This window comes from Camelina sativa, chromosome 11 (assembly GCF_030686135.1).
Source record: "Camelina sativa cultivar CO46 ecotype springtype chromosome 11, ASM3068613v1".
NCBI classification, from domain to species: Eukaryota; Viridiplantae; Streptophyta; class Magnoliopsida; order Brassicales; family Brassicaceae; genus Camelina; species Camelina sativa.
The window spans coordinates 29210266-29234087 of NC_141890.1; the positions used below are offsets into that span (position 1 = coordinate 29210266).

The 23822-nt window shown below is 34.2% G+C and overlaps 4 protein-coding genes and 3 pseudogenes across 7 annotated transcripts; 2 read left to right on the forward strand and 5 right to left on the reverse strand.

Annotated features, from left to right (window-relative positions):
- The first annotated feature begins 247 nt into the window (after positions 1-247).
- Positions 248-6068, forward strand: LOC104724329 (uncharacterized). 3 transcript variants are annotated; one of them, XM_087470877.1, is made up of 6 exons: positions 248-496; positions 692-779; positions 982-1981; positions 4804-5223; positions 5401-5657; positions 5746-6068. In XM_087470877.1, the coding sequence occupies exons 3-6, from the start codon at positions 991-993 to the stop codon at positions 6004-6006; spliced, it is 1929 nt and encodes a 642-aa protein (XP_087327003.1). In that variant the 5' UTR covers positions 248-496; positions 692-779; positions 982-990; the 3' UTR covers positions 6007-6068. The 3 variants fall into 3 exon arrangements, with proteins under 3 accessions (XP_087327003.1, XP_087327002.1, XP_019088598.2); XM_087470876.1 differs by having other exon boundaries at positions 321-496; positions 924-1981; XM_019233053.2 differs by having other exon boundaries at positions 353-496; positions 921-1981.
- LOC104724330 (protein PTST, chloroplastic) lies at positions 2840-8850 on the reverse strand. Of its 2 annotated transcripts, none has more exons than XM_087470878.1 (9): positions 8688-8850; positions 8392-8428; positions 8057-8294; positions 7855-7944; positions 7565-7739; positions 7381-7469; positions 7160-7272; positions 6928-7059; positions 2840-3113 (listed from the first exon to the last, which is right to left on the reverse strand). In XM_087470878.1, the coding sequence occupies exons 1-8, from the start codon at positions 8689-8691 to the stop codon at positions 6957-6959; spliced, it is 849 nt and encodes a 282-aa protein (XP_087327004.1). In that variant the 5' UTR covers positions 8692-8850; the 3' UTR covers positions 2840-3113; positions 6928-6956. The 2 variants fall into 2 exon arrangements, with proteins under 2 accessions (XP_087327004.1, XP_010441093.1); XM_010442791.3 differs by having other exon boundaries at positions 2840-3159.
- A 92-nt stretch (positions 8851-8942) lies between these two features.
- LOC104724331 (uncharacterized) lies at positions 8943-11270 on the forward strand. Its single transcript, XM_019233054.2, has 4 exons — positions 8943-9058; positions 9173-9362; positions 10464-10528; positions 11018-11270. The coding sequence occupies exons 2-4, from the start codon at positions 9212-9214 to the stop codon at positions 11084-11086; spliced, it is 285 nt and encodes a 94-aa protein (XP_019088599.2). The 5' UTR covers positions 8943-9058; positions 9173-9211; the 3' UTR covers positions 11087-11270.
- A 1248-nt stretch (positions 11271-12518) lies between these two features.
- LOC104728375 (agamous-like MADS-box protein AGL75 pseudogene) lies at positions 12519-13201 on the reverse strand (annotated as a pseudogene).
- Positions 13202-13793: 592 nt separating this feature from the next.
- Positions 13794-15231, reverse strand: LOC104728376 (FBD-associated F-box protein At5g38590 pseudogene; annotated as a pseudogene).
- A 1433-nt stretch (positions 15232-16664) lies between these two features.
- On the reverse strand, positions 16665-18166 carry LOC147934570 (FBD-associated F-box protein At5g38590 pseudogene; annotated as a pseudogene).
- Positions 18167-20860: 2694 nt separating this feature from the next.
- On the reverse strand, positions 20861-22331 carry LOC104724332 (putative NAC domain-containing protein 94). Its single transcript, XM_010442793.3, has 3 exons — positions 22089-22331; positions 21654-21994; positions 20861-21583 (listed from the first exon to the last, which is right to left on the reverse strand). Exons 1-3 carry the CDS (start codon positions 22285-22287, stop codon positions 21104-21106), a joined length of 1020 nt encoding a protein of 339 aa, XP_010441095.1. The 5' UTR covers positions 22288-22331; the 3' UTR covers positions 20861-21103.
- Positions 22332-23822: the final 1491 nt, after the last annotated feature.

Genomic DNA, 23822 nt, shown 5'->3' on the forward strand with positions numbered 1-23822 from the left:
TAGGTTTGACGGTGAGAGGTGGCTCACGGCGAGATCATCATTTAATAGTATAGATATACAAAGGGTCGCATCAAATACCCAAAAAAGTCAAACGTGTGATTCATATGTAATTCTTTTTTGAATCATATGAAAAAAAATATAAGGTACGACAAATTTTAAAGTAAGATTTTATGAAAAAAAAAAAAAAAAAAAGAAAAAAAAAAGAGAGTGTAATGTTAGTGATAGATGGGTATGTGGCATCCAATAACAGAGTGGAGAAATCCATGGTTCAATTCAAAGCAACCATAAGATTAGCTCAAAGAACACCACACTTTTAGATTTTGTATTTTGTATTTTAATTTGACAATTACAAGTCGCTCACTTGTTCCTTTCCCTTCAATTTCTCAATCTGTTGTTAGTTCTCACTTCAAAATCTATTACTATTATTCATGCATCATCAACATCGTCATCATCATCATCCTTTCGATATTCACAAACGTTTCTTTTGGTTCTTTAGGTAAAAAGTCTCTTTATCTGCAAATTTACACTTTCTTCTGCATGAGTAAACTAGATAATTAGTCTCCCATTGAAAAAACAAAACAAAATTTTCACCGACATAACAACGACTTGTCATCAAAACACTAATCCATCTTCTATGTCTTCTTCTTCTCTTATTAGGAAAATTCTGATCAATTCCATTTTTACGTTTCAGAAATTGATCTCACATCATATCATGCTCGTTTCGTTCTCTCTTTCCTCCTCAACTCCTCAATCTATTTCATCTTCTTCTTCTCCTCCAGGTACTTTATTTTAATTTTCCATTTTTATGATATATTGTTTTCTTCAGTTAATTATATGTTTCTACGCGTTAATAAAATACGCGTAAATAATAATAAAAAAAAAACTTTTTTACTTTTCTTTAAATATATATAAACACACAGTAGTGTTCGAAGAGGTACAATTGTTGAAACCGACACATCAAAGACTCGATTTTTTTCCCAGCAAGTGAAGATGGTGATCGAATTAGAAAATTCTGGAATCGATGAAGAGAAAGAAGAAGAAGAAGAGATTAGTGGATCGCCGAAACTGGTTTTTAAATTCGCGTTTCAGACGGAAACGTTCGAGCGGTTGAGTAGAGAAGGCTACAGATCGTTAAGTGATGATTCCGGTGTGGAGAGGGAGAGCGAGGGTAGTGTTTTGTGTTCTTCTTCTTCTTCTTCTTCTTCTCCGGTGATTTTTACGGCGGCGGCGAGAATATACGAGCCAGCGTCGGCGAAAAATCTCACTTTTGTTATGGAAAACCCAAAGGCGGCGACTTTTAGGGTTGAAGACTGTTTGAAGGAGAAAGCACAAACAGAGGATCACTCTGTTTTTCGCGGCGAGAAGAAAAAACCCTCTGTTTTTGACGGCGAGGAGAGTGTAGAAACAGAAGATTACACTATTTTTCACGGCGAGAAGAGAAAACCCTCTGTTTTGCACGGCGAGGAGAGTAGGAAAACAGAGGATTGCTCTGTTTCTTCCGTCGAGGACAGAAAGATCAGATTTTTAACAGAGGATGATTTTTTGGAATCGGATTCTGAGTTTGTTGATTCGAGTCAGACATTCACAAGCAACGACGAAGATGGGTTTTTATCAGATTCAGACTTTCCGGAGGAAGAGCAAAACCGTAAAAAAGACAATTCTGGTTCTGCTTCAGAGGAAGAAGATGAAGATACAGATGGGTTTGAGAGTTTATGGGAGCATCAAGATTTGATAGAGCAACTTAAGATGGAGATGAAGAAAGTCAAAGCTATCGGTGGGCTTCCGACAATTCGTGAAGATGAAGAAGATGATGATTATGAATGTCCTAAGATCATGGAAGGTTTAAAGCCATGGAGGATCGAAGAAGAGAAGAAGTTTACACACGTTGATACCATTGGTGAAGTTCATAAGTTCCATAGAAGTTACAGAGAACGAATGCGAAAACTCGATATCTTGAGTTTTCAAAAGTCTTATACTCTTGGTTAGTTCTCTCTTAATTCACTCTTACTTTTTTTAATTAGTTTTGGTCAAATAACTTAGCCTAGATTGTTTTTTTAATTTTCAACCATAGCAAATTTTTTAATCTTGTAGTGTTTTATAAGTTAGAGAAAACAAAGGTCCCACGAAATCTACACATAATAAAGTTTACAGAATTTGATTTTTTTTTCCTTCTAATTAGCGTTTTTGAAGTGAACATTACACCAAACCTAGAAGCTGACCATTAGTATTTAATTGTCTTTATGAGTTTCTTACTAGTTTTGTTTTGTAGTAAATGTTTTCTTGGATGATGTGTGTTTAGATTTTTAAATTAGTTCATGAAGAATAATGGAATAAATTTGTTAGGGACTGACGAATAAAATCATCTAATGTCAGAGAAGAAATTAGAAAGTTTTTAGTCATTTTTTATTTGTTCACACTCATTTTATTTATCACACCATATACAGTACAGAATTTGGTTTGAGACTAGTGCGTCATACTCGAATATCAAAGTTTTTTTTGTTTTCTCTGTCTTTTTAAGACAATGCACACACATGCATATCTTTACTGGCACCAAATGTGTTTAGTTTTTTGAGGTTAGCTTTCAATGTTAGCTTTTATGTTTCTTCTTTATTGCATTGCTCTCTTAGACCATCATTAGTGGAGTAACCCACTATAGTTACTCTCACATTAATTAATTATATAAATAATCATAAATTAAGTAAAGCAATCCTAAAAGAACTTAAGCAAAATCACCCTATTACTAGAGAACCCAAAGAAGGTTACTCAAGCATTTAAATAATAATTTTTTAATTTGTGTTTATTAATTATCAAACTTTAATTATCTAAAATGATAAAACAATTATTTAAATTTTTCATATTATATAAATTAGAAAACAATATTTTACAAACCTTAGAATATTAAACATATTTTACAAAATTCGGAATAGTAAACATATTTAATAAAATTCAAAATATTAAACATATTAAACAGAATTTGGAATAAGATTTATTGTGCGGTTGCACCAAATTTTTGCCAGATATGCTTACAAAGCTTCTGTGATGCATTTCTCCTTATCCCCAAGCATCTTGGAATTGTTTTGAAGAACCAGAACATGAAACTTTAAAACCAGAACCTGCATTTTAAGAACCAAAACCAGAACCTGCATTTTAAACCATAACCTGCAGTTTTTGAAAAATCAGAACATGCAAATGATCCATTTAGTCACACTAAAACAGACTATTTTGTTTATACAATGCCAACAATTTCTACATACAAACCATCTTAACAACGACAACACTATGAGTAGCGTAAATCGTTGCCGCACCAAAAGCACTAGGAATAACACAGGTTCCACCAAGAACAGAAGGGACAAGGGAATCAAGGACACGCTGACAACAGGAAAAGAAAGCAATCATCAACACACATCTTCAATTGACTATCAGGGTTGTAAAACCTAAACTCAGAGAAAAAGAATTTGTTGAAACAATGATAGCCGAATAGAAAATGATCCAATCGAGATTATAACTTAGCAAAGTATCTAAACAACATCACAAAACCAAGTCTATCTGCAAACGAACAGACAAGCTATAGTCACCAAGCAGAAGTCTATCAACTCAAAAAAAATATATATATAAAACACATCAGCAAATGACAGAGGAGCTTTTGCAGCTGAAACCTCTGTTTTCTCCTTCTCGAGCTGAAACCTTTGTTCTTCTGTAAAAATCACAAACATAATTTATATAACCAATAAAGCACTAGCTACACCCGAAAACAATGCTTTGTGGATTGAAACCATATTGGTTGACAGAAACATCAGTCTTGTGTTTATGATCCTGTCATTGAAATAAATTGGAGACAACATTTAAGAGTAGTGGGAAGATTCATATTCAGCTACTTCCAAATACATAAACAAATTATCAACGTTATTTCCCTTGGGATGGACAATTAAACGCCTGCATGAAACATGTAAAAAAAATAAAAAGGATCAGCAACACACATGCGAAGGATACAAACACCCAAATCTACTACATACACGAAAACACATGAGTTTGGGAAGATGAGAAATTTTTAATCGCCAAGTGATCTTCTTAGCAAGTTGAATTTCAAACAAGAAGAAGAAGAAGAATGGAAAAGAGAGGAGAAAGAAGGGAGATGAGAGAGTACCAAATTGACTCTCTCGTGTTTACTTTGCTCCATCTCTCTCTGATTCCGTCCGATTTGCTTCTCCGGCGCGGCGAAGACAACAAAGGGAAGACTTCTCCGGCGCGGCGTAATCCGAAACGGAACTGGAGTTGAGGGAATTAATCGGATTCGCCTTCAGGATCGAGAGAGAAAAGAGAGAATGAATTGGGTTTTTTTTTTTTTTTTTTTTAACTTATCAACCTACCACAACACGCCACGTACCGTTGCTAATATGTTGCTCTACGTTGCTCAAGTTCCTTCCCCCGGTAACGTTTCTCCACTTAGTGGACCCAATATTGAGTTTTTAATTTATTTTTTGGTTCCAAAAATAAAAGCAACACTGAGAGAATTCCCCAGTAATCATGCTCTTATGGCACTCCTTTACCTAATTTTTCCCACTCTACCACTAACTTAGTTTGCTAGTGCCAACCTACCTTTCTTATATGAACTTACTCCCAAATTATTATTTTTATTGTCATTATTTTAATTAAAATTTTAAAATAACAAATGAATAATAATATAGATCAAGGTAATCATTTGTTTGATTAAGTTTGTGCGCTTATCTTTTAGTTTACAATTTTCTTGAGTTGTTATCTAAACTAACATTCTTTTGTGTATTGTCTTGGTCATTGTTCTTGAAGGGCTACTTCAATCAAATATCCCTCAACAAGCAACCTCGGCCGTTGGATCCTCTCCTTCCCAGTCGTCGTTTTCATCGGTTTTCTCAGTTAATATTCGGTTATGGAAACCGAAGAAATCAGAAACTGAACCAATGGTTCAATTCATAAAAGAGATTCAGGGGGAATTAGAGAACGTATACGTTGGTCACATGTGTTTGTCATGGGAAATACTTCACTGGCAATATGAAAAGGCCATTGAATTACTAGAATCTGATGTGTACGGATCTCGTCGGTACAACGAAGTCGCTGGAGAGTTTCAACAGTTTCAGGTTTTACTCCAAAGATTTCTTGAAAACGAGCCGTTCGAAGAGCCTAGAGTGCAACATTACATCAAGAGACGTTGTGTTCTTCGTAATCTCCTTCAGGTCCCGGTTATTCGAGGTAAGAACCCTTAAACCGAATCATACTAAATCCTTAATCCGGTTCAGGAGTTGCTAACCTTTTCTTGAAATATTGGCTCTTATTTACGTTATCAAATAACTTCTTTGATTATATATGTACTTGTTTGGTTTAGAGATGTATGTGACTGATGAGAAGAACATTTGATTGTCTTAACAGAAGATGGAAACAAGGACAAAAAGAATGGAAGAAGAAGAGATTACGAGGAAAATGAAGACGGTGCGATTAAAAGCGATCAACTAGTGGAAATTATGGAAGAAACAATTCGATTATTCTGGCGATATGTACGGTGTGATAAGCTTTCTAGCTCGATTCATGATCAGAAATCGCGAACCAAATCACAGATAGAACCGGATCACGAAGAAGACTCAGAAGATCTAGAGATGTTTGCTGAGGTTACATCACAACTTCAAAATGTAAGTGTGTTCATTTTAAAAGAACAGTTTTAAACTTCTTAAACTTTTACAGTTTTAATGGTTGTGTGATTGATGTGGTTGGTTGCAGAAGGAGAAAAGGTTGAAAGATGTGTTGAAGAGTGAGAGATGTATTATAAGAAGATTCCAAAAGCACAAGGAAGAAGATACAGCAGAAGATCATGTGCTTTACTTCTTCTCACAAGTGGACATGAAACTTGTGACAAGGGTCTTGAATATGTCCAAATTGACTAGGGATCATTTGGTTTGGTGTCGTAATAAGTTGACCAAGATTAACTTTGTGAATAGAAGGTTACATTTAGATCCCTCCTTTTGCCTCTTCCCGTGTTGACATATGTATTGACAAATTTGTATATTGAGTAATAATAATATACAAATTTTGGCCTTGTGTAATTGTAAGTAAAACTCATAAAGTGTCTCAAATTTTGGCTATTACATGTGATGAATTTATTGGTTTCACTAGGGGTCGATTTGGTCCACAATTGAATCAAATTGGTTAATTTCAAAATGGTAAACAAAAACCAGGTTATATCCTAGTTTCTTGTGCTTGACTAGTCTCTTATTCTTCAATTATGAAAATGGAGCAAACACTCACTCACTCACTCATTTTGGGTTTCTTGCATTGGGTCAATTCTTCTGGTACTAGAATAGGTTTTGGAATGTTTTAAGACTATAGCATCTGCAAGCTTTGATATCTGAATTCAAGGAAATATTATTGGTGGTGGAGTCTCAAAGCTTCAAACTCTTTTTTTACCAATAGCTCTTTCACTCAAAACAAAAATTTACTGGTATCCATGGAACCTATCTTTCTTATCTCTCTGGATTCAAAGCTAATGTCAAAGAATCAAAACCAAGAGAATAATCGAGAGATGTAAATATCCATGAGAACGCTTTTGAGTGAACAAAAGACAAGAAAGCTTAATGAGTCATTTGAAATGACTCCTGTATGGAGCTGATAGGTTCAGGAAAACAGATAACTTTGTATTACTCAAAAGAGATGAGAACCACGAAGAACAATACTTCTTGACTAACCACAAACAAACTAGAAGAAAATGACGAATAGTTAATGATCTATAGACACCTAATATGTTCTTCCTCACACCTATTTATACAGTTATACTATTCCTTGTATCCAACAGCAGACTCTATTCTAGCATAAAAAATTAGCAAGGCAAAACCCTCCAAGAAACATATAGTTTATATGTCTAGAATCTCATCCACACCGGTCTGAATATGTTTAATGGTGTATTACCTAAATGTGTGATGCAGAAAGATGAGTAGCTATTCCACCACTAAGACATTGTTCTCCATCATCCCTTCTCCCGAAGTAGGAAACTCAGGTGAGATCTGCCATTCTCCATCCACTAAGAACTTTATCTCGTACCTTAGTTTCAAGAATTCCACAAGAGATTGAAAAAGTTGTATAGTTTCAAACATGAAAAACTGATGGTGAATGCAAAAAGTATGAGTATAAGAAATGGTACCGCCCAGGACGAAGGAATAACGTGGTGGAGAATTTGGTGAATAAAGCTGAGTACTCAGGCGATAGATCCTCACGTTGGCTCCATCCATCGAACGATCCCATTACTTGTACACTCTTATGTATAGATTATCGGTAAATGAAGTTAACATTGTGGAAAATATCAAATCTTAGAATCTTATGCATTTGTAAAAACATCTCAGAATGTGGATATTATTAGGCTACCTCTGCCATGCCAATCCAGAACACGTGAACCTCTTTCGTCTGTGCAGCCTCGACATCTTTTACTTGTTCCTTCAACTTTTTTTGAACAGCTTTATTGGGAGAAAAGACAAAAATTAGTATAAATTATAGAGGGATTTGACGAGAACGTAAATAATGATGAAACCAAGAGAGGAAGAGAAGAAACCGTCTAAACGAGAGAGAAGGTGTGACTGAATGTACTTTCCACTGATTTTTCTAGAACCTTCTGGAATACCGAGGTTTGCTACTTCTTCCGCCAGTTTGACCAAAGCCTGAACTTCGAACTCCATAATCGCAAGGTCACTTTTGATGTTAGTTATTTCATCCTCCTGTGTTTTAAGCTGCAAAAAGACATAAGTAGTCAACAAACAACTCAAATCATCTATAAGGGAATGCACATCAAACAATGAACAGATAGAGGTACTAAAAGTAAATATATAAATATAAAACAAGCACCTGGCGCTTGAGAAAACGATTCTGTTGATTAGCTTCACTCAATTTTTTAACAAGCTTCGATCTCTCTGCATCAATGAGCAGTGACTTCAACTGCAAAACCAAAGGGAGAGTTTTATTAATAGGTACAGAACACATAGTTCCTTCATTCATCATCAGAGTATTATGCTTAGGATAAACAAAAAGAAGAAAGATAAAGCTTAACCTCATCACTAGTGAGAGGTCGAGAAAGAGACTCGTCGAGTGAATCTTGTGATAAAGATGATTCCTCTGAGCCAACACCAACTAAAAATCTCTTCAAGAGCAAACTGTTCTTGTAATGTTTTCGAGTAGAAGATACCAAAGGATAAGGAAGTTTTTGGAAATGTGAGATTGTGGTCACTCTTCCAAAATTCCATGCTCTTAAGTTCCATGAAAGAGTAAGGCTTTGTTCAAGACAATGACTGTTTAAGAACAACAACCAATTCAACTATTAGTAGTAACTTAAATCCTACTAATAATGTGAATTAGAATAAGGAAAAAGATTTGAAATTTTTGTACCTTGAACAACCCAATTCAATTCTGGGTACTACACAACCTGCTCATCAGAACATTCACAAAAATCAAAACTTGAACTTGTTTTTCAACCTTCAAAATTCAGTAATTGTCTCAAAATAAAGCAAAATGTTACCAATCTCCGATTTAATTACATGCAAAGACGATTACACATTTCTCAAAACATAAACTAAGGGTTCGAAGCTCCCAGGAAACCATTAAGAAAGAAAGGATTGAAATTTGCAGAAACAGATATAGCAAATGAGTGTTGAGTGATAAAAAGATATGATTTTTCGACTTACCCATGATTGGATTAGACTCTTTTCTTCTTTCTCAATACAAAATAATGATTAAAAATTTGTCTTATGTGGTAAAAACCTTTCAAAATATCAAGAAGCTGTGAAGGAGAAGAAGAAGAAGAAGAAGCTGGGAAACACTGAACCAAAAATGGTTTTGCTGCAAACGTGCGTAAATCAAAGAAATCTAATTTTGCAAATATATGATCCCTATATTTTCGATTTCATTGGTTTAGAGTCACATAGTTTCCTAAAATATCAATTTTCCAAAATTTTCACCCGAAACGTTATCGTTTCAACAGCTTTGTCTTCTTCAACCTAATTTTTTTGTTTGCCACTGTAGTCGTCGTGCTCATTTTACTCACTCACTGACTCAGGTAAGACTATTGTATCCCTCACTTCTCTTCTCAAGCTTCCATTTTTATGGTTGATTTTGTCTCAAGATTTGATACGGGTCCGTTGTTTTGGACTAATTCTATCGATTTTGCCAGATTTGAGATTGAGAGATTTGGTGGAGGAGGAGGAGGAGGATGACGACGATAGGAGGGTTGTTAATGGGAATTGGAAGATCATTCAGAAGGAAGAGAGCTTCTTCACTTGATATACTCTCCCCTAAACGAGCTCCTCGAGACTTCTACAAGGGCAAAAACTGCAAACCCCATGGTTTCCACACCAGAAAAGGTTCCAACTTTGTACTAGTCTTTTTTGTATCTCTGGTGTTTTGAAAGAGGAGGTCTCACTGTGCACCTTGGAACATTTGGTTTGAATTAGATATATGCAACCTAAGGCAATGCTATTATTTATCACCTAAGTTTAGGAATATATACATGGCTTAAGAGACCAGATTCTTTAGGTGGGAAAGCTAACAACTTTAACACATAGTTGAATGATCATTGATAAATTGAATGTTGTTACTTGGTCTTAATCACCAACTTGTTTTTAATTTAGATATTTTATGCAGCTTTAGGCTAAGCTGTTATCAACTAAGTTTCAGGATTTTTACATTGCTGGCTTTGGATACTAGATTCTTTAGGTGGAAAGGCAACAACTTTAACTGCAACTTTTGATCATCATTTGAATGAATTTGTTTCTAGACTTGATTCTACACCAGAAAAGCTTCCAACTTTTTCTAGTATTCTGTGTCTATGGTGTTTTGAAAGAGCTCTCACTGTGTAACTTGAACATTTGGTTTTCATGCTCCAGTTGAGAATCAACTCATTTACAATTTAATGTTGTTTTAGATATATGCAACCTAAGGCAAGGCTATTGTCACCTAAGTGTAGGAATATACATGGCTTAAGATACCAGATTCTTTAGGTGGGAAAGCCAACAGCTTTAACTCAGTTGATGATCATTGATAATTGAGTGTTGTTACTTGGTGTTAATCACCAAGTTGTTTTGAATTAGATTCATCATATATGCAACCTTTAGGCTAAGCTGTTATCAGCTAGGTTTCAGGAATTTCGCATTACTGGCTTTAGATACTAGGTTCTCTAGGTGGAAAGCTAACAACTTTAACTCCATTTTGGATCATCATTTGAATTTGTTTCTAGACTTGTTTTTAACCTTCTCTAATTTTTGTGACATGGTGTAGCTTGACTGATCGAAACTCAATCTTTCTAGTTTTATAATTGTCATGATTGCGTTTAAGTTGTTAGCTTTCCACGTGAAGAATATGGTATCTTAAGCCGAATTGTAGATAGTGTTATATACAGTTTTTTGCATTTGTTTTCTAGACTTCGTTTTATCTTTCTCTAAGTTTTGTGACATGATTTTTTACAGGAGGATACGTTGTGCAGCAAGATAAGTTGCCGAATTACGTAGTCCCTGATCTCACCGGCTTTAAGGTTTGTCATTACACCCTCTAAACTCTTTTGTTTTTTTCTGTCTTTGATTCTTCCATTATGTTGATTGCATCTTGATTGAACGTGAGAACTAAACATTAGTGAGAAATCTTCTTACAAGTCTTATTGGTCGAAGCTCCCTAGGTTTGTGATCCTGATAAATCTTGTTGTTTGTTGTAAGTTTTTGTGTTAGGAAACCTGAAATGGGAATGCTTACTTAATGCATTAAGCTTCCTAGGGTTTAATTTAGCTCTGCTGAAAAATAAGTAGCCCAGAGTATGTTGTCTGCATCCTAATTGAACATGAGAACCAAAACACTAGTTTTATCCTCGAGAAAACTTCTTACAAGTTGTATTGGTGGAAGCTCCTTAGGGGTACTGATCCTGATAAATGTTCAGTACCTGAAATGGGTGGCAATGCTTACTTAATTACATTAAGCTTGTCGTGTGATTCGGCTGCTCTGCTGATGAATATCTATTTTGGGTTTTACAGCTGAAACCATATGTATCTCAGTGCCCTTTACAAGTCAACACAAACGAGTCAGCCGAAGCTTCCAAGTGAAAATAGTCAGTCAGAAGATATATGTTTTTAGGTCTTCTTCATGTAGCTTCATCAAGTTAAGAACTGTGTTCTACCAAATTTGTCTTCTCATACTTTATCCTTAATCCTCTTGTGCTATTCTTAAAATGGGAGATTTGGTTTGATATTTTTCATGATATGATAATACAAATATAGAATTCCAAAATAATGAAGAACATGATTGTGGTGGAGTATATATTCATTTGACAAGTTCGATACATAGTAAAATAGCTTAATAAAATCATGCGTTATGCAAACATCTATAAAATTTTCATTCTTTTGTCATCACAATTTTTAAAACTCCTTCTCCGTTTTATATTTAGCACAAAAAGGACTAACGAGGTGTATATTTCTCAGTCTTTGTTCTGATTATGAGTATAGGAGAAGTCACAAATAGATAAGATCATAAGATTGGTTGAATTAAGATAGACCAACAACGACATATTAGATTCTTATAACAATATCTTCTTATTCTTTAAGAAATCTTAAACAGATACATATGGATTCTTCAACTGAGATTCTTGAAGTAAACATCTATTAAAACGAAGAGTGTGAAGCTTGGTATTACATTTGAGCTTTATTTGTTTTGTGAATACTAAGAACAACATACAGTATACTAAACAAAATGTTCTTAATCATAAAAAAAATTAAGGTAATAAACAAACAATGCATCGGTTTTTGCAATTTTACTCATACTAAAAGAATAGAAACAGCTTCACAAAAATTGTACTACTTCGCCATTGACTCTGAAGGAGGTGATTGCTTCAACTTGAGTTGTCGGAATGTAATTAACTGTTAGGGATGGTGGAGAGATATGGTAGACTAGATGTCTGAAGTAGTCTGCTCTCATCAAAGTTAAAGACATAGCTTGGACACATATCTGATAAATCTTGAGATAAGCTAGTTTTCTCGAGAGAAGTGTGGAAACTTATGGTTCCATCAGGAGATAAAGGTCAAGAGGAGTGGGAAGCTGCTGCAGACATAATGGGAAGGAATCATCGACATAATAGCAGTATAAAGAGTCACTTCTAATATGAGTGTGAAGCTTGCAAACAGTAGCTAGTAGTTAGCATAAGTTGTATATGTTACAATTGTTACTATTAGTACATTAATAAGCATAAGTTGATGATCACTAAGAATCAGTACTGAAACAGAGTTGAAAACAGAGGATGTTGTTAGATACTTGTCATGCGTTATGCAAAATCCCATATAAATAAAGTAAACATGTATGAAAACGCAAGAAAGGACTAAACAATGTGTGTAGTATTTCGGAAATAATAGACAAGATTGGTTGAATTTAAGATATAACAACAACAATAACAACAACAACAACAACAAGACATTAAGATTCTTACAGCTACCAAATTAAAGAGATGTTCCTAAACAAAAAATACATGTTGAGATTTTTTGCAAATTAAGACATGTTGTGTCCATTCTTCAACTGAGATTCTTGAAGTAACGCTGAGAAATCCTGATTGAGATTTGATGCAGAGACTGGGATCTGAGAGAGAGTATTGTCTCCATGGTTATACACAAATAGCGAGAACTGCTGGCTAGGGTTCAAAGATCGGGTCGTGAGAGAGGAGGATGATGTCGATGGTACTAAACCCTGATGATGATGATCGAGTAGTTGTTTGTGTTTCTCTTGCGACTCAAGAAATCGAAGCCTTTGTTGGGATGTAGAGAGATTGAGTTGCAAGGACTGAATCAATTGGGGGATTTGGTCGGGAGAGTAGTGATCAGAGATTGGATACTTCAATACATCCACATAATTCTTCTTCGGACTCGTCGTCGTCTTCCTCCTCTTGTTCGGATTCTCGTCCTTGAGGAACTCAGAGAGACTAACCCGTTTTTTGCTTCTCAAGGAATCGTTTAGCCGACTGTACCTCATAGCCATGTTTCTCACTTTCTCTTTCTCGTTTGGAAACGTTTTTAGGTCTCCTTTAGGTAACCCGTTTGGAAACCCGTTTAACAAACATCAATTTGACACAGAACCGAAAGCTGTTCTGCTTTCCTAAACACGGTTTCAAGTCTATTGCTCAAAGCGACGAGTGGGTAAGAAGAAGAAGAAGAAGAGGAAGAAGGTAAAGATCTCATCTTTGTCGATTGCGGAGACAAACTTTGGCTTTCGTGAAAACAAAAAAAGATAATGAAGAAGACGACGTATGAAAGTGAGGAAGAAAACTATGTGAAATATTTATAGAGATAATATTGGTCACTAGCTAGGGTTTAGAAAAATACGTTTTTATTTTTTTTCACTCTCTTTCGCTCATTGATAAAAAGAAAAATTTACTTTTTTCTTTTTCTTTCACGCTCTCTTCGTTAATGAGATCTATAGCGATTTCCATATCTTGCATAGATATAGATTGCTTAATAGCCGTTGAGGGTTTTGATTAAAAAAAAGGAAATATTTACTTGAAAAAAATCTCATTTATTCCCATCCCCCTGATCTCAATTCGTTCAAGGCTTATTATATATTTATTAATTATTATAATTTTCTATCGAATTGGTAAAGTATATTTTAAAAGTACGTACCTGGAATGTGGCTTTGAAAATCCAAAAAATAATAAATAAAAAAAATTGTCTTCTAAGTTCTACTATCCTTAATTCTTTTGTGCTATTCTTAAACAAATACATATGTTTTTGTACTCATACTAAGAAGTAAGAAGCAGGGAAAACATCTAATAATTCAACATCCACAATTAAAAACAAGTTTACATGTGGTTGAAGCTCGGGAAGAAAACGCCAACTCCTTTAACATATCAAGGGCTGGAATCACGGATTCTTCAGACGACTCGATTGTTACCATCTTTAAGTGACATGCGTTTGTTAAGATATAAACCGCAATATCTTTATCTTGTGGTCTCCCAAAGTAATCTGACCAGTTGAAAATCTGTAGACTCGACAACAAGCATTTAGGAACAGAACTCGGTTGATTCCACGAAACCATACCACTACACTCATCAATATAATGATTCTGAGACCAAGCAGAATAAAACTGGTTTAAAAACCATATTGGGGCATGCATCAGACTTACAAAAAATAGTTTATCGAAGAAACTTACTCCCACTCCAGAGATGTCTAACACTTGTAAGTTTGGAGAATCCTTTAGCAACTGGACAAAGAGTTTCGACAAAGTCATTTTGCACAAACAGAGTTTCAGTTTTTCAAGATTTTTGAAAACAAAACCATCACCATACACACCCTGCCAACAATATTAAAATCATTAACAAAAGGATCACATTAACGAGATTGACAATGTAACTTGCAGTTGATATAAAAAACAGAACCTAGTTACCACTGAACATATTGTAAGACGCTTGACAGATGTGATTGATCCAATAATACTGTTGAGATTAGAGTATCCAACATCGACATATGCTTCCGTCAGCTTCGGCATATTCTTAATCAAAGGGTCGTAGTGTTCATGTTCCTGACTTTTGTCCACAAGTTTCAAATACTTTAAATTAGGAGTATCTATCTCATACCCTATATCTAAAAACCAATCATCATCATCATTTATACAGAGTGATAAACTCTGCAAAGACGGGACAACAATAGTTAAATCTTTCATATCGTCGTCACATGTACAATATAGATCTTCAAGAACAGGACAAACTGATAGGAGCTGTTCAAGTCCATCTACAAATGTCACAAGTTCAAGTTCCAATGTCTTCAGAGAGGGAAGACAAACCATAGAGGGAACATCAATGGAAATCGTGCCACAGAGTTTCAATATCACGAGCGATTTGCAGGTAAACATGCTGACCGGAAACTTGTTTCCAATAACAGTCGAATAAATCGTAATGATCAGTTCCCGTACATGGAGAGAAACTGCAATCTCAACCCAGAGTTTGATATCTTCAGGTTCAATCAAACTATCTAACAACAACACAAGACGCAAGCATTCTATGAAGGGAGCTCTATGTAATGGCAATTTTCTTGTAGACAAAATCCCGATGTCCAGGCTTTGTACCCCAAGGAGAAGTGAACTCGAGTCTAGGCAACCACATCCAGAGAAACTCCCATTGTTTCGACAAAACGCTAGTGGACACAGCTTCTTTAGTTGAAAGAAACGATAATATCTTCACCAGCAAGTCATCAGATAACAGACTGATTCGGTCCATATCTTTTACTAACACCCCAAGATAATACTATTATTGCCTCTGACAAAACAAACACTATATAAGATTCAAAAGGGTTTTGTCTGAATCCAACCAAAACGATATTATAGTAACAAATAAAAACACAGCTAGCCACACAGAGGGACAGAGACAAACCTAGAAATTAGAACAAAACCTGTGTGAAGTTCAGTGGAAACCGAATTCTTAACAAACCCAACGATGAATACTGTTACCGTATGACAAAAAAAAAAGAAACACTGTAAGAAGAATCGAAAGCTAAAAAATTCAGTAACAACCGAAACCACAGACGAACAGAGACAAACCCTATAAACCTTATACTCTTTTCTTTCTTTACTTTTTAGCAGTTTAATATCATATTCGCGCGCTCGCGCTCGCGCGGCACGGCGGCACGGCGGCAGTAGAAATTATTAAAAGAAAAAATTAATAATTCGTTGGAAAATTTTAGTAGATATTTTAAACTGATTTATACATATATTTTTCATTTGCAAGTTTTTTATTTACCATTTTTATTTAGTTTTTTTTCTCATTAAATACGTTATAGAAACGTAAGCTGTGTTGGTGTCGCGGTATGTCACACTATATACCGAGTCAAACAAATAAATAACCGTCTAAAGTGATTATCATTTATGAATCTGAAATTTAACATGATCTGAATTAGACTGATATATTGGTTGTGGTTGCTGTTAATAAACTATAATCTGTGAAGTCAATTCAGACAAAACAGCAAAAAAGTCAAGAACATGATTTGCTTTGAGTCTTCTTCATATTTGGAGGGGGCAAAATTTGGGAAGCAATATATAAGAGAGAAAAAGAAGCAACAAAGGTAAGTGAAGACATGCAGTGGAGATTCTTGGGAACGTCGTAACACTGATGATACTGGATCATGCATGTTTGCTTGTGGCCATCAACGCTTCCATAAGACCAGTTCATGTGTTGCAAAAATTGAGCTGGCAAGGGTTTTTGCCACTTAATCGTATATACTCCCTCGGTATTACAATAGATGATGTTTTAGGATTTTCACATAGATTAAAAAAAACATTTAATGTTTAGCTATAAATGCATTATTTATTTCTAACAACACATATTTTTATAGTTATTAACCAATAGAAATCTATTAAATTTTTAAGTTTTCATTTAATGATTCTAGAATTAATTGAGAAAAATATACAGAAAATCAATCTTTGTAAGACAAGAAAAAATCATAGAAAATCATCTTTTATAATATGGAGGGAGTAGTAAAGAACGTTGAACCTCAGATTTATGAACTCTTGGATCCCAATTGTCGAAAAGATCTTTTAGTATTTGAACCAATCTTAATTAAATTCGAAAAATTTCTGATCTTTGTTGATCACACATGGGAATAATAGAAGGAAATTAAACTTTTTGTTATACAAAAGAAAACATCTAATGTTTTTTCAAGTCTCAATATGATCCAAGTCCTCAGCGAATACGAGTTGGCATGTGCTTGAAGATCGGGGAGAAAGTCTGAACTCGTTGATCATCTCAAGGTTTGGAACAAATTTTAATTTTCTCCTCGTATCAGCCAAAATTGTTGCCGTCTTTAAGTGCCGAGCGTTTTCCAAGATATATACCGCAATATCTCTATATATATATATATATATTTTTTTTTTTACAATATCTTTGTCTTGTGATCTCCCAAAGTATGGTGACCACTTAAATGTTTGTAGACTCGACAAGCATTCAGGAACATGACTGGTTGATTCCAACAAACCATACCATTACGCTCATGCATCCCATGATCCTAAGGCCAAGCAGAAAAAAAATAGATTAAAACCATATATAATGGGCATCATTACGTAAACTAAAAATAGTTTATCGAAGAAACTTACTCCCACTATAGAGATGTCTAATACTCGCAACTTAGGAGAATCCTTGAGCAACTGGCCAAGGAGATTCGACCAATCCTTTTTGCACTTACATAGGTTCAGATGTTTAAGCTCTTCGAAAACACAACCATCACCATACAAATCCTGCCCAAACTATATATTAAAATGGTTAACCAAGGGGATTGTAAAAACGAGATTAAACTCTTGCGGTAAATAAATTAAAACTTATAATTAACTCTCTACAACATATAGTGAGACGCTTGACAGATATTATTGATCCAATAAGACTCTTGGGATTAAAGGATATGACATATGCTTCCTTCAGCTTAGGCATATTCTTAATCAAAGAGTAGTCATGTCCCCTTTGATTCCAGTCCTCAAGTTTCATATTCTTTAAAGAAGGAGTATCTATCTCGTACCTATTTAATTTCCAATTCTCAAGTAAACAAAGTGATAAACTCCGAAAAGACGGGACGATTATGGTGAACTCTCTTAAATGTTCATCGTCAAAATATTGCACAGATAGATCTTCAAGAGCAGGACAACCAGATAGAAGCTGTTGAAAAGATTTCGCATCTACGAATGAAATAGTTTCAAGCTGCAAAGTTTTGAGAGAGGGGAGATAAACCATAGAGGGGATACACCCGCCATGAGAGGCACCCATTTGAGTTTCAAGGTCACGAGCGATTTGCAAGTAAAAATAAGCTACTTGGGAATATGTTTTCACTATTTTTATCATAAGAAATGTCCAGCTCACGTAGATGGCTAGAAACTGCAACTTCAATCCACCGTCTCATATCTTCAGGTTTAACATATGAGCTATAATTATATAAATCAAGACACAAGCTTTCTATGACGGGACCTCTATGTAATGGGAGGTTCTTGTAGATAAAATCCCCAAGTCCATGCTTTGTAACCGACAATGGAGAAGTGAATTCGAGTCTAGGCAACCATATCCAAAGAGAATCCCAACGCTTAGACAAAATGCTAGTGGATATGGCAACATCTGTGGGAAGAAAAGATAATATCTTCACCAGCACGTCATCAGGCAATCCACTGATTTTGTCCATATCTTACAAATTTCAAGCTGTATATTGTTACTGAAACGGGAAAAAAATAGAGAGATTAATAAGAATCAGAGGATTTGTATTAATCCAAGTAAACGAATTAATAAGAAGAGAAAACACAGCCACACGAACATAAGGACCGAGACAAAACCCTAGAAAACCCTGAAATTTAATTTGAAAGATGGAACCAGACAAAAGCCTAGAATAAAAACCTGTAGAGTTCGGTGTAAAAGATGGAAACCCTTCACACAATCACACCGTTCAGGTTTCTTTATAGTTTGATAATAAGCGAATGGTTCAATTTCCAAAAATTAAATTCCAAGAGCTTCTCCATCGGAAATTTTTTAATGGGATATATGTAAAGAATAAATAATCTATACTAATAAAAAGTATGAGTTATAAGTTTCTAAGACCGTCCACATAGGATTTTAAACAACTAATAAATATTTGACATATCACTTATTAACATTTTATACAATTTCCAAAATTTTCTATATTAAGAATTATTTTAAACAACCTATCATGATTTGACATGTCATTCATTAACATTTTTTAAATTTACAGAATTTTTTAGAAAAAAGAAAATTTTAAATTTATGGAAATAAAAGAACTAAGCACAATATCCCACATCGGCTAGAAATTTTTTAGACAATGGTTCAGAACCATTATAAATAAGATTAATATGCTTCCAACAATGAATGAGCAGGAAAACTTAATTTATCAGGCGTCCAAGTTTAAAAGTTTTATTTGGTTTGATCAGGTTATTTGATCAAATTAAAACTTTCAACAGTTTCAAAAAAATATTCTAATATTTAAAAATTTTAAAAGTTTAAATATTATAAATATTGAAACTTTTAAAAGTTCTTAGCTTTTAAAAAGTTTTTAAATATTATAAGTTTTAAATTTTAAAAGTTTAAAATATTATAAATATTGAAAATTTTTAAAAGGTTCAAATTTTATATTTTGAAACCTTTTAAAAGTTTAAAATATTATAAATATTGATGCAAAACATAAATTATCTTATTTATCTACATTTGTGCTTTTTATTTCTTATGAGCTGTAAAACATATTTTTGTGTATGATTTTATAGATGAGTTGATATTCTTTCATTAATTTTTTATTTTTGGGTCTAAGGAAGAAGGATTGACATCGCAAGACCTTAATTTGATGTTTGACTCAAATTTTGAGGTTCAAAGAAGAAAGATGGACGACAAACACACATGTTTTATTAGCTATACATAGGCATGACCAGAGTTACAGTTGTCACGGTTAAGATTTATTAACCATCGGTTATGGTTATAAATTTTTGTAACCTTAACCAAAACTGTTTAACAAACGGTTAAACGGTTACGGTTCAGGCGGTTACTGTTATATACGGTTACGGTTATTTATTAATATGATACGGTTGATATTATTTGATGATATAATATAATTGATATTATTTATTTATAATTAATATGTTCTTATAGTGTACTCATATTTCTATATATCATATGATTCATATTAAATAAATAATTATTAGTATATTTTATTCTGTTTTTAAAATATTATAAACCAAGTAAGGATTTTGGTTTGAGAAGTTTCTAAACGCGTGGATCTAAAACCAAATAAGTATATGGATAAAATTGTCAATAATTGGGTGCATGTGTTGACTATGTTGGTAATCATGAATTTCACAAATTTTATGAGAAAAGAAATGATTTTGTTCTTGGAGTTTGATGGGTTAACAAGTTGTGTGGTAGTCTAAAAAAAGGTTTTTCAGTAGAAGAATGTGAAGAAGTTGACGAGGAAAAAGAAGAAAAAGAGTATAACGAAGAACCAAACGGTAAAAGTTACGATGACAACACAAAATTTGACAATGAAAATGACAAGAAAGAATATGAAGAATTAGAAAACATTGAATAAAAAACACGAAAACATAGGTGGTAGCGATCAATTAAATATGAAAACGAATTAAATTCATGATTATAAAATTGTTTCGTTTTTCTGGTGGTCAAAGAAAATGGTTTAGGATATGTGAGGTCATCAGTTTGATTTGCCTCGCATGGACGTCAAGTTAAATTTATGATTTTTTTTATCAGATTTGATTTTATAACACAACTGATTTTTATATTTTAAAAATGGTGTATCTGAAATTTAATATTTTTCCTTAGTACTAATTTTTTTTTTATGAGATAATATTTTATTACCGTAATCAATCATATATAATTTTTATCAAAATATATCAAATAAACCCACACATAGCGTGGGTTCAAAACCTAGTAAAAGAAAAAATATGAGAGAAAATAAGATGATAAGCTTTATATAATAAGATTATTTTTAGTATAGTTCAATCTTAAAAAAAAATCTTGATTTTATTCCTTCACTGGTGAGACGCATAATAAAATCTCATCAATATAATAATCTGTAATGTAATTTAACTTGAATACTTGTTTTAAATTTGAATAATTCTAATTAATAACTTTTAAATCATATCAAATTACATTTTAAATGTTTTAAATTTTGTTAATTAGTTATATTTATTTATATTATATATAATGGTAAAAATAATAAAACCTTAAATACTATTCTGTAAAAGGAAAGATTTGATTGTTTAGAAAGATCTTTCGATTTTCATATTTTGCATAGATTGCGTAGTTTAGCGGCTTTAGCCGTTGTGGGTTTTGTGATTACAGAAAAGGAAATATATTTATTAGATTAGAACCAACTTGGCCACCTTGACTCTTGATTAATACGTATATATAAAAATGCCATTACAATTATCAATAACAAATTAAGTAAAAGTTGCATAATCGAAGTCTTTGTTTTTTTCGTTTCGGTCTTCAAGAAACCAAAAGCGAAGCAACATTTATATAAATAATAAAAGACAATAAAATTTAATACATACTATTAGCGATGATGGCCTACACTAATTCAAGTGTTAATAGTGCCTATGATCTTTTAGTTGTTAGTGGAGTACGACGTCGCCGACATCTCACTGACCGTCGTCTCTTCCTCCATCACCATTGATCTTACATTCGGGATCTCATGAGTCAACGCTCCGGTCAAGTTGTTGAAGTAGTTATTCTCATTGTTGCTCAGAAACAGAGTATCCCCTGTTTCAGTGTTTCTCACAAACAGAGCGTCCCCTGTTCTGGCTGTATTGTACGGGACTCCAAGCATCTGAGACGCGAAATAGGCAGCAGCTGATTCTGTGAAGCTTGTGTGTTCGTTGACTGGAGAAGTGATAAGGTTTTGTCTTGTTGATATGTGGCTGAGAACGTCTGATGAAGCTAAGAGAGTTGCCGTGTTGTGTGATTGTGACTGTGAGTTGTATTGGTTAGTGTCAGGAATCGTTGGATAAACCCAAGATTGTGGGATTGATCTTTGTGATGATACTGCATTCGTCTTCTTGAATATTCTACATATCGCCCACGCATCCTACAAAAGAAAACAGCAACCCGATAAGTTGATGCGGGTAACACAAGTTAGGGCAAATCCGGTAACTTACGCTTGAAGAAATCTCTTTACTGTTGTTGTTGTTGTTAAGGTGTTGCTTCTTGTTATTGTAATTGGGATATGTTGAGTGATGAGAGTCAGATACGGAAGGGAGACGAAATTCGTGCATCATCCAATCGGTTTTGACTCCTTTAGCAGCTCGACCACGGTAGAACACTAGCGACTTCTTTAAACCGATGCATCGAGTCGAGTCCAATGAGTATATAGGCCGGTCTGTTCCGGTGGCTTTCCAGAATCCACCTCCCGTTACTCGGTTAGGCCTCGTGCTGTTCCGGTATTTCCTGTCTCTCGGACAGTAGAAGTACCACTCTTTCTCCCCCATCGCCGCAAGCTCTTTTAAAAATAAACATCGATTCAAGAAAATGCAAAATCAAGACTTTTGTTTTACCAGAGACTAAAACCAAAAGGTAAGAGTTTTGTGGCTTACTTGGGAGATCCCATGGATCGTATTTGTAAATGTCGACTTTCTTGATGAGTTCAAAGGGAAGAGATTTGTGTAAAACCTTACGTTTCAGGTAGAAACTTACCAGCTCTTCATCAGTGGGATGGAACCTAAACCCTGGTAAGACGACGTCGTCATATCTTTCTATGTTGTTACTCTCTTCGTCATCCATAACTAGAACCATAACACACAGAAAAGGTACTTTTTGAGATTAAGAATACATTGACCAAAAGGTAATGAAGAGAAAGAGAGAAATTTATAGAGGAAATAGGGGGGGGGGGGGGGAGAGAGTAAGATTGGGAAGAAGGAAGAAGTTTCTTAGAGAAGAAGAAATGTGTTCATAGGGAAACGATAATTGGACCAGAAAGTGATGCGTAGATACAAGACCAATGTCTCTAGACTAAGTGGATCGATTTATGCAAGAAAGATATGTATGAATCTTTGGTTTCGTCCTTTCTTAGAATTATTATTATTATTTTTTCTTAATTTTGAGGACTTTTCAAACTTCGAAGTTATTGTGAACTTCGTGTTCGTGTTCGCAAAAGGTTGTAATTTTAGTTATAGCCTTTAAATGAACTGATATACTATCTGTTACGTAAAATATGAAATCGCAATTCCCCAAAATTACTTCATTCCATTCCTTGTCCCTTTAGGCTTTCAACATCAAAATACAAATGAATATCCATATAATTATCATGTCCAGTGCTGGTCCTGACCTAAAGCTCGTAAAGCAAGGGCTTTAGGCGCCAATATTTATTACCAATATACGGAGCATCATGTTATGGATGTTGCAGTGGTACAATGGTTTTATGTACACCGTTTTTACTTAAGTGATCCGAGTTCGAGCCATGATATGCCTGGTTTTGTTAATATTTTTTATTAAATGTTTGTTAATGGGCAAAAAAAAAAAATTAGCTTTAGGCATCAAATACAGTTGGGCCGGCCCTGATCATGTCTACCAATATGTTTATTTATGCATTTTGGAGCTGAGAAAAATCAACAAATGCATTATGCGAGATTCAAATCTGGATAGTGTGATTCACTGATGATATTATTGTTAAACAGTATGGCTATGTTTTTCTTATTATGTAAAAAAGATTGTAAAGACAAAATTTAGAATCTACCTATAATATATGATTTTTCCATTTATGATGAGCATGCACGTCCAAATATATGAAATATTTGTTCTTAAAAGTGGGTTTGTGATATGAAATATGCTATCAGCCTATCCGTAATCTTAAAAGTATATATGTTTAGTCCAAAATTACGGTCTCTTATAAGAATTTTCGTTTATTTATTTAAGGCTACAACCAAAGTATACACATATATACGTGTAAGTTATAAGGGATATATACGGAAAGGATAGAGATGTCAATCATATTAACCTAGTGTCTCCTCTGTACAGTGTATATATATTGTAATACCCTCCTCATTGCAATATACAACAATATTCATCCTTCTATATGGTATCAGAGCTCTCGATCTATACCTAAATTTTTTTTTCCTCGCCGTCCTCTGTTTTTCTTTTTCCATCATGTCTTCCACAAGTGAATCTATTCCTCTTACCACCACTCCTACACTTCTTAGTGTCAATATGACCAATATCACGAAGCTTACTGCTTTCAACTTCATCATTTGAAGCCGCCAGGTTCATGCTCTATTTGATGGCTATAGTCTTGCAGGATACATCGACGGATCTGTCCCTGTTCCTCCGTCCAC

Bases quoted from the DNA above. Each gene is read 5' to 3' on its own strand.
- LOC104724330 (XM_087470878.1), bottom strand. The intron at 8,295-8,391 runs GTACAAAAATTT...GTTCTTAAACAG, and splicing joins ATTGAATTGGGTTGTTCAAG to TCATTGTCTTGAACAAAGCC. The intron at 7,273-7,380 runs GTAGCCTAATAA...TCTATACATAAG, and splicing joins TCTGGATTGGCATGGCAGAG to AGTGTACAAGTAATGGGATC.
- LOC104724332 (XM_010442793.3), bottom strand. From the start codon at position 22,287: ATGGTTCTAGTTATGGATGACGAAGAGAGTAACAACATAGAAAGATAT. The intron at 21,995-22,088 runs GTAAGCCACAAA...TATTTTTAAAAG, and splicing joins CGATCCATGGGATCTCCCAA to AGCTTGCGGCGATGGGGGAG. The intron at 21,584-21,653 runs GTAAGTTACCGG...TTTCTTTTGTAG, and splicing joins GTAAAGAGATTTCTTCAAGC to GATGCGTGGGCGATATGTAG.
- LOC104724329 (XM_087470877.1), top strand. From the start codon at position 991: ATGGTGATCGAATTAGAAAATTCTGGAATCGATGAAGAGAAAGAAGAA. The intron at 1,982-4,803 runs GTTAGTTCTCTC...TTGTTCTTGAAG, and splicing joins TCAAAAGTCTTATACTCTTG to GGCTACTTCAATCAAATATC. The intron at 5,658-5,745 runs GTAAGTGTGTTC...GGTTGGTTGCAG, and splicing joins TTACATCACAACTTCAAAAT to AAGGAGAAAAGGTTGAAAGA.
- LOC104724331 (XM_019233054.2), top strand. From the start codon at position 9,212: ATGACGACGATAGGAGGGTTGTTAATGGGAATTGGAAGATCATTCAGA. The intron at 9,363-10,463 runs GTTCCAACTTTG...GATTTTTTACAG, and splicing joins TGGTTTCCACACCAGAAAAG to GAGGATACGTTGTGCAGCAA. The intron at 10,529-11,017 runs GTTTGTCATTAC...TGGGTTTTACAG, and splicing joins CTGATCTCACCGGCTTTAAG to CTGAAACCATATGTATCTCA.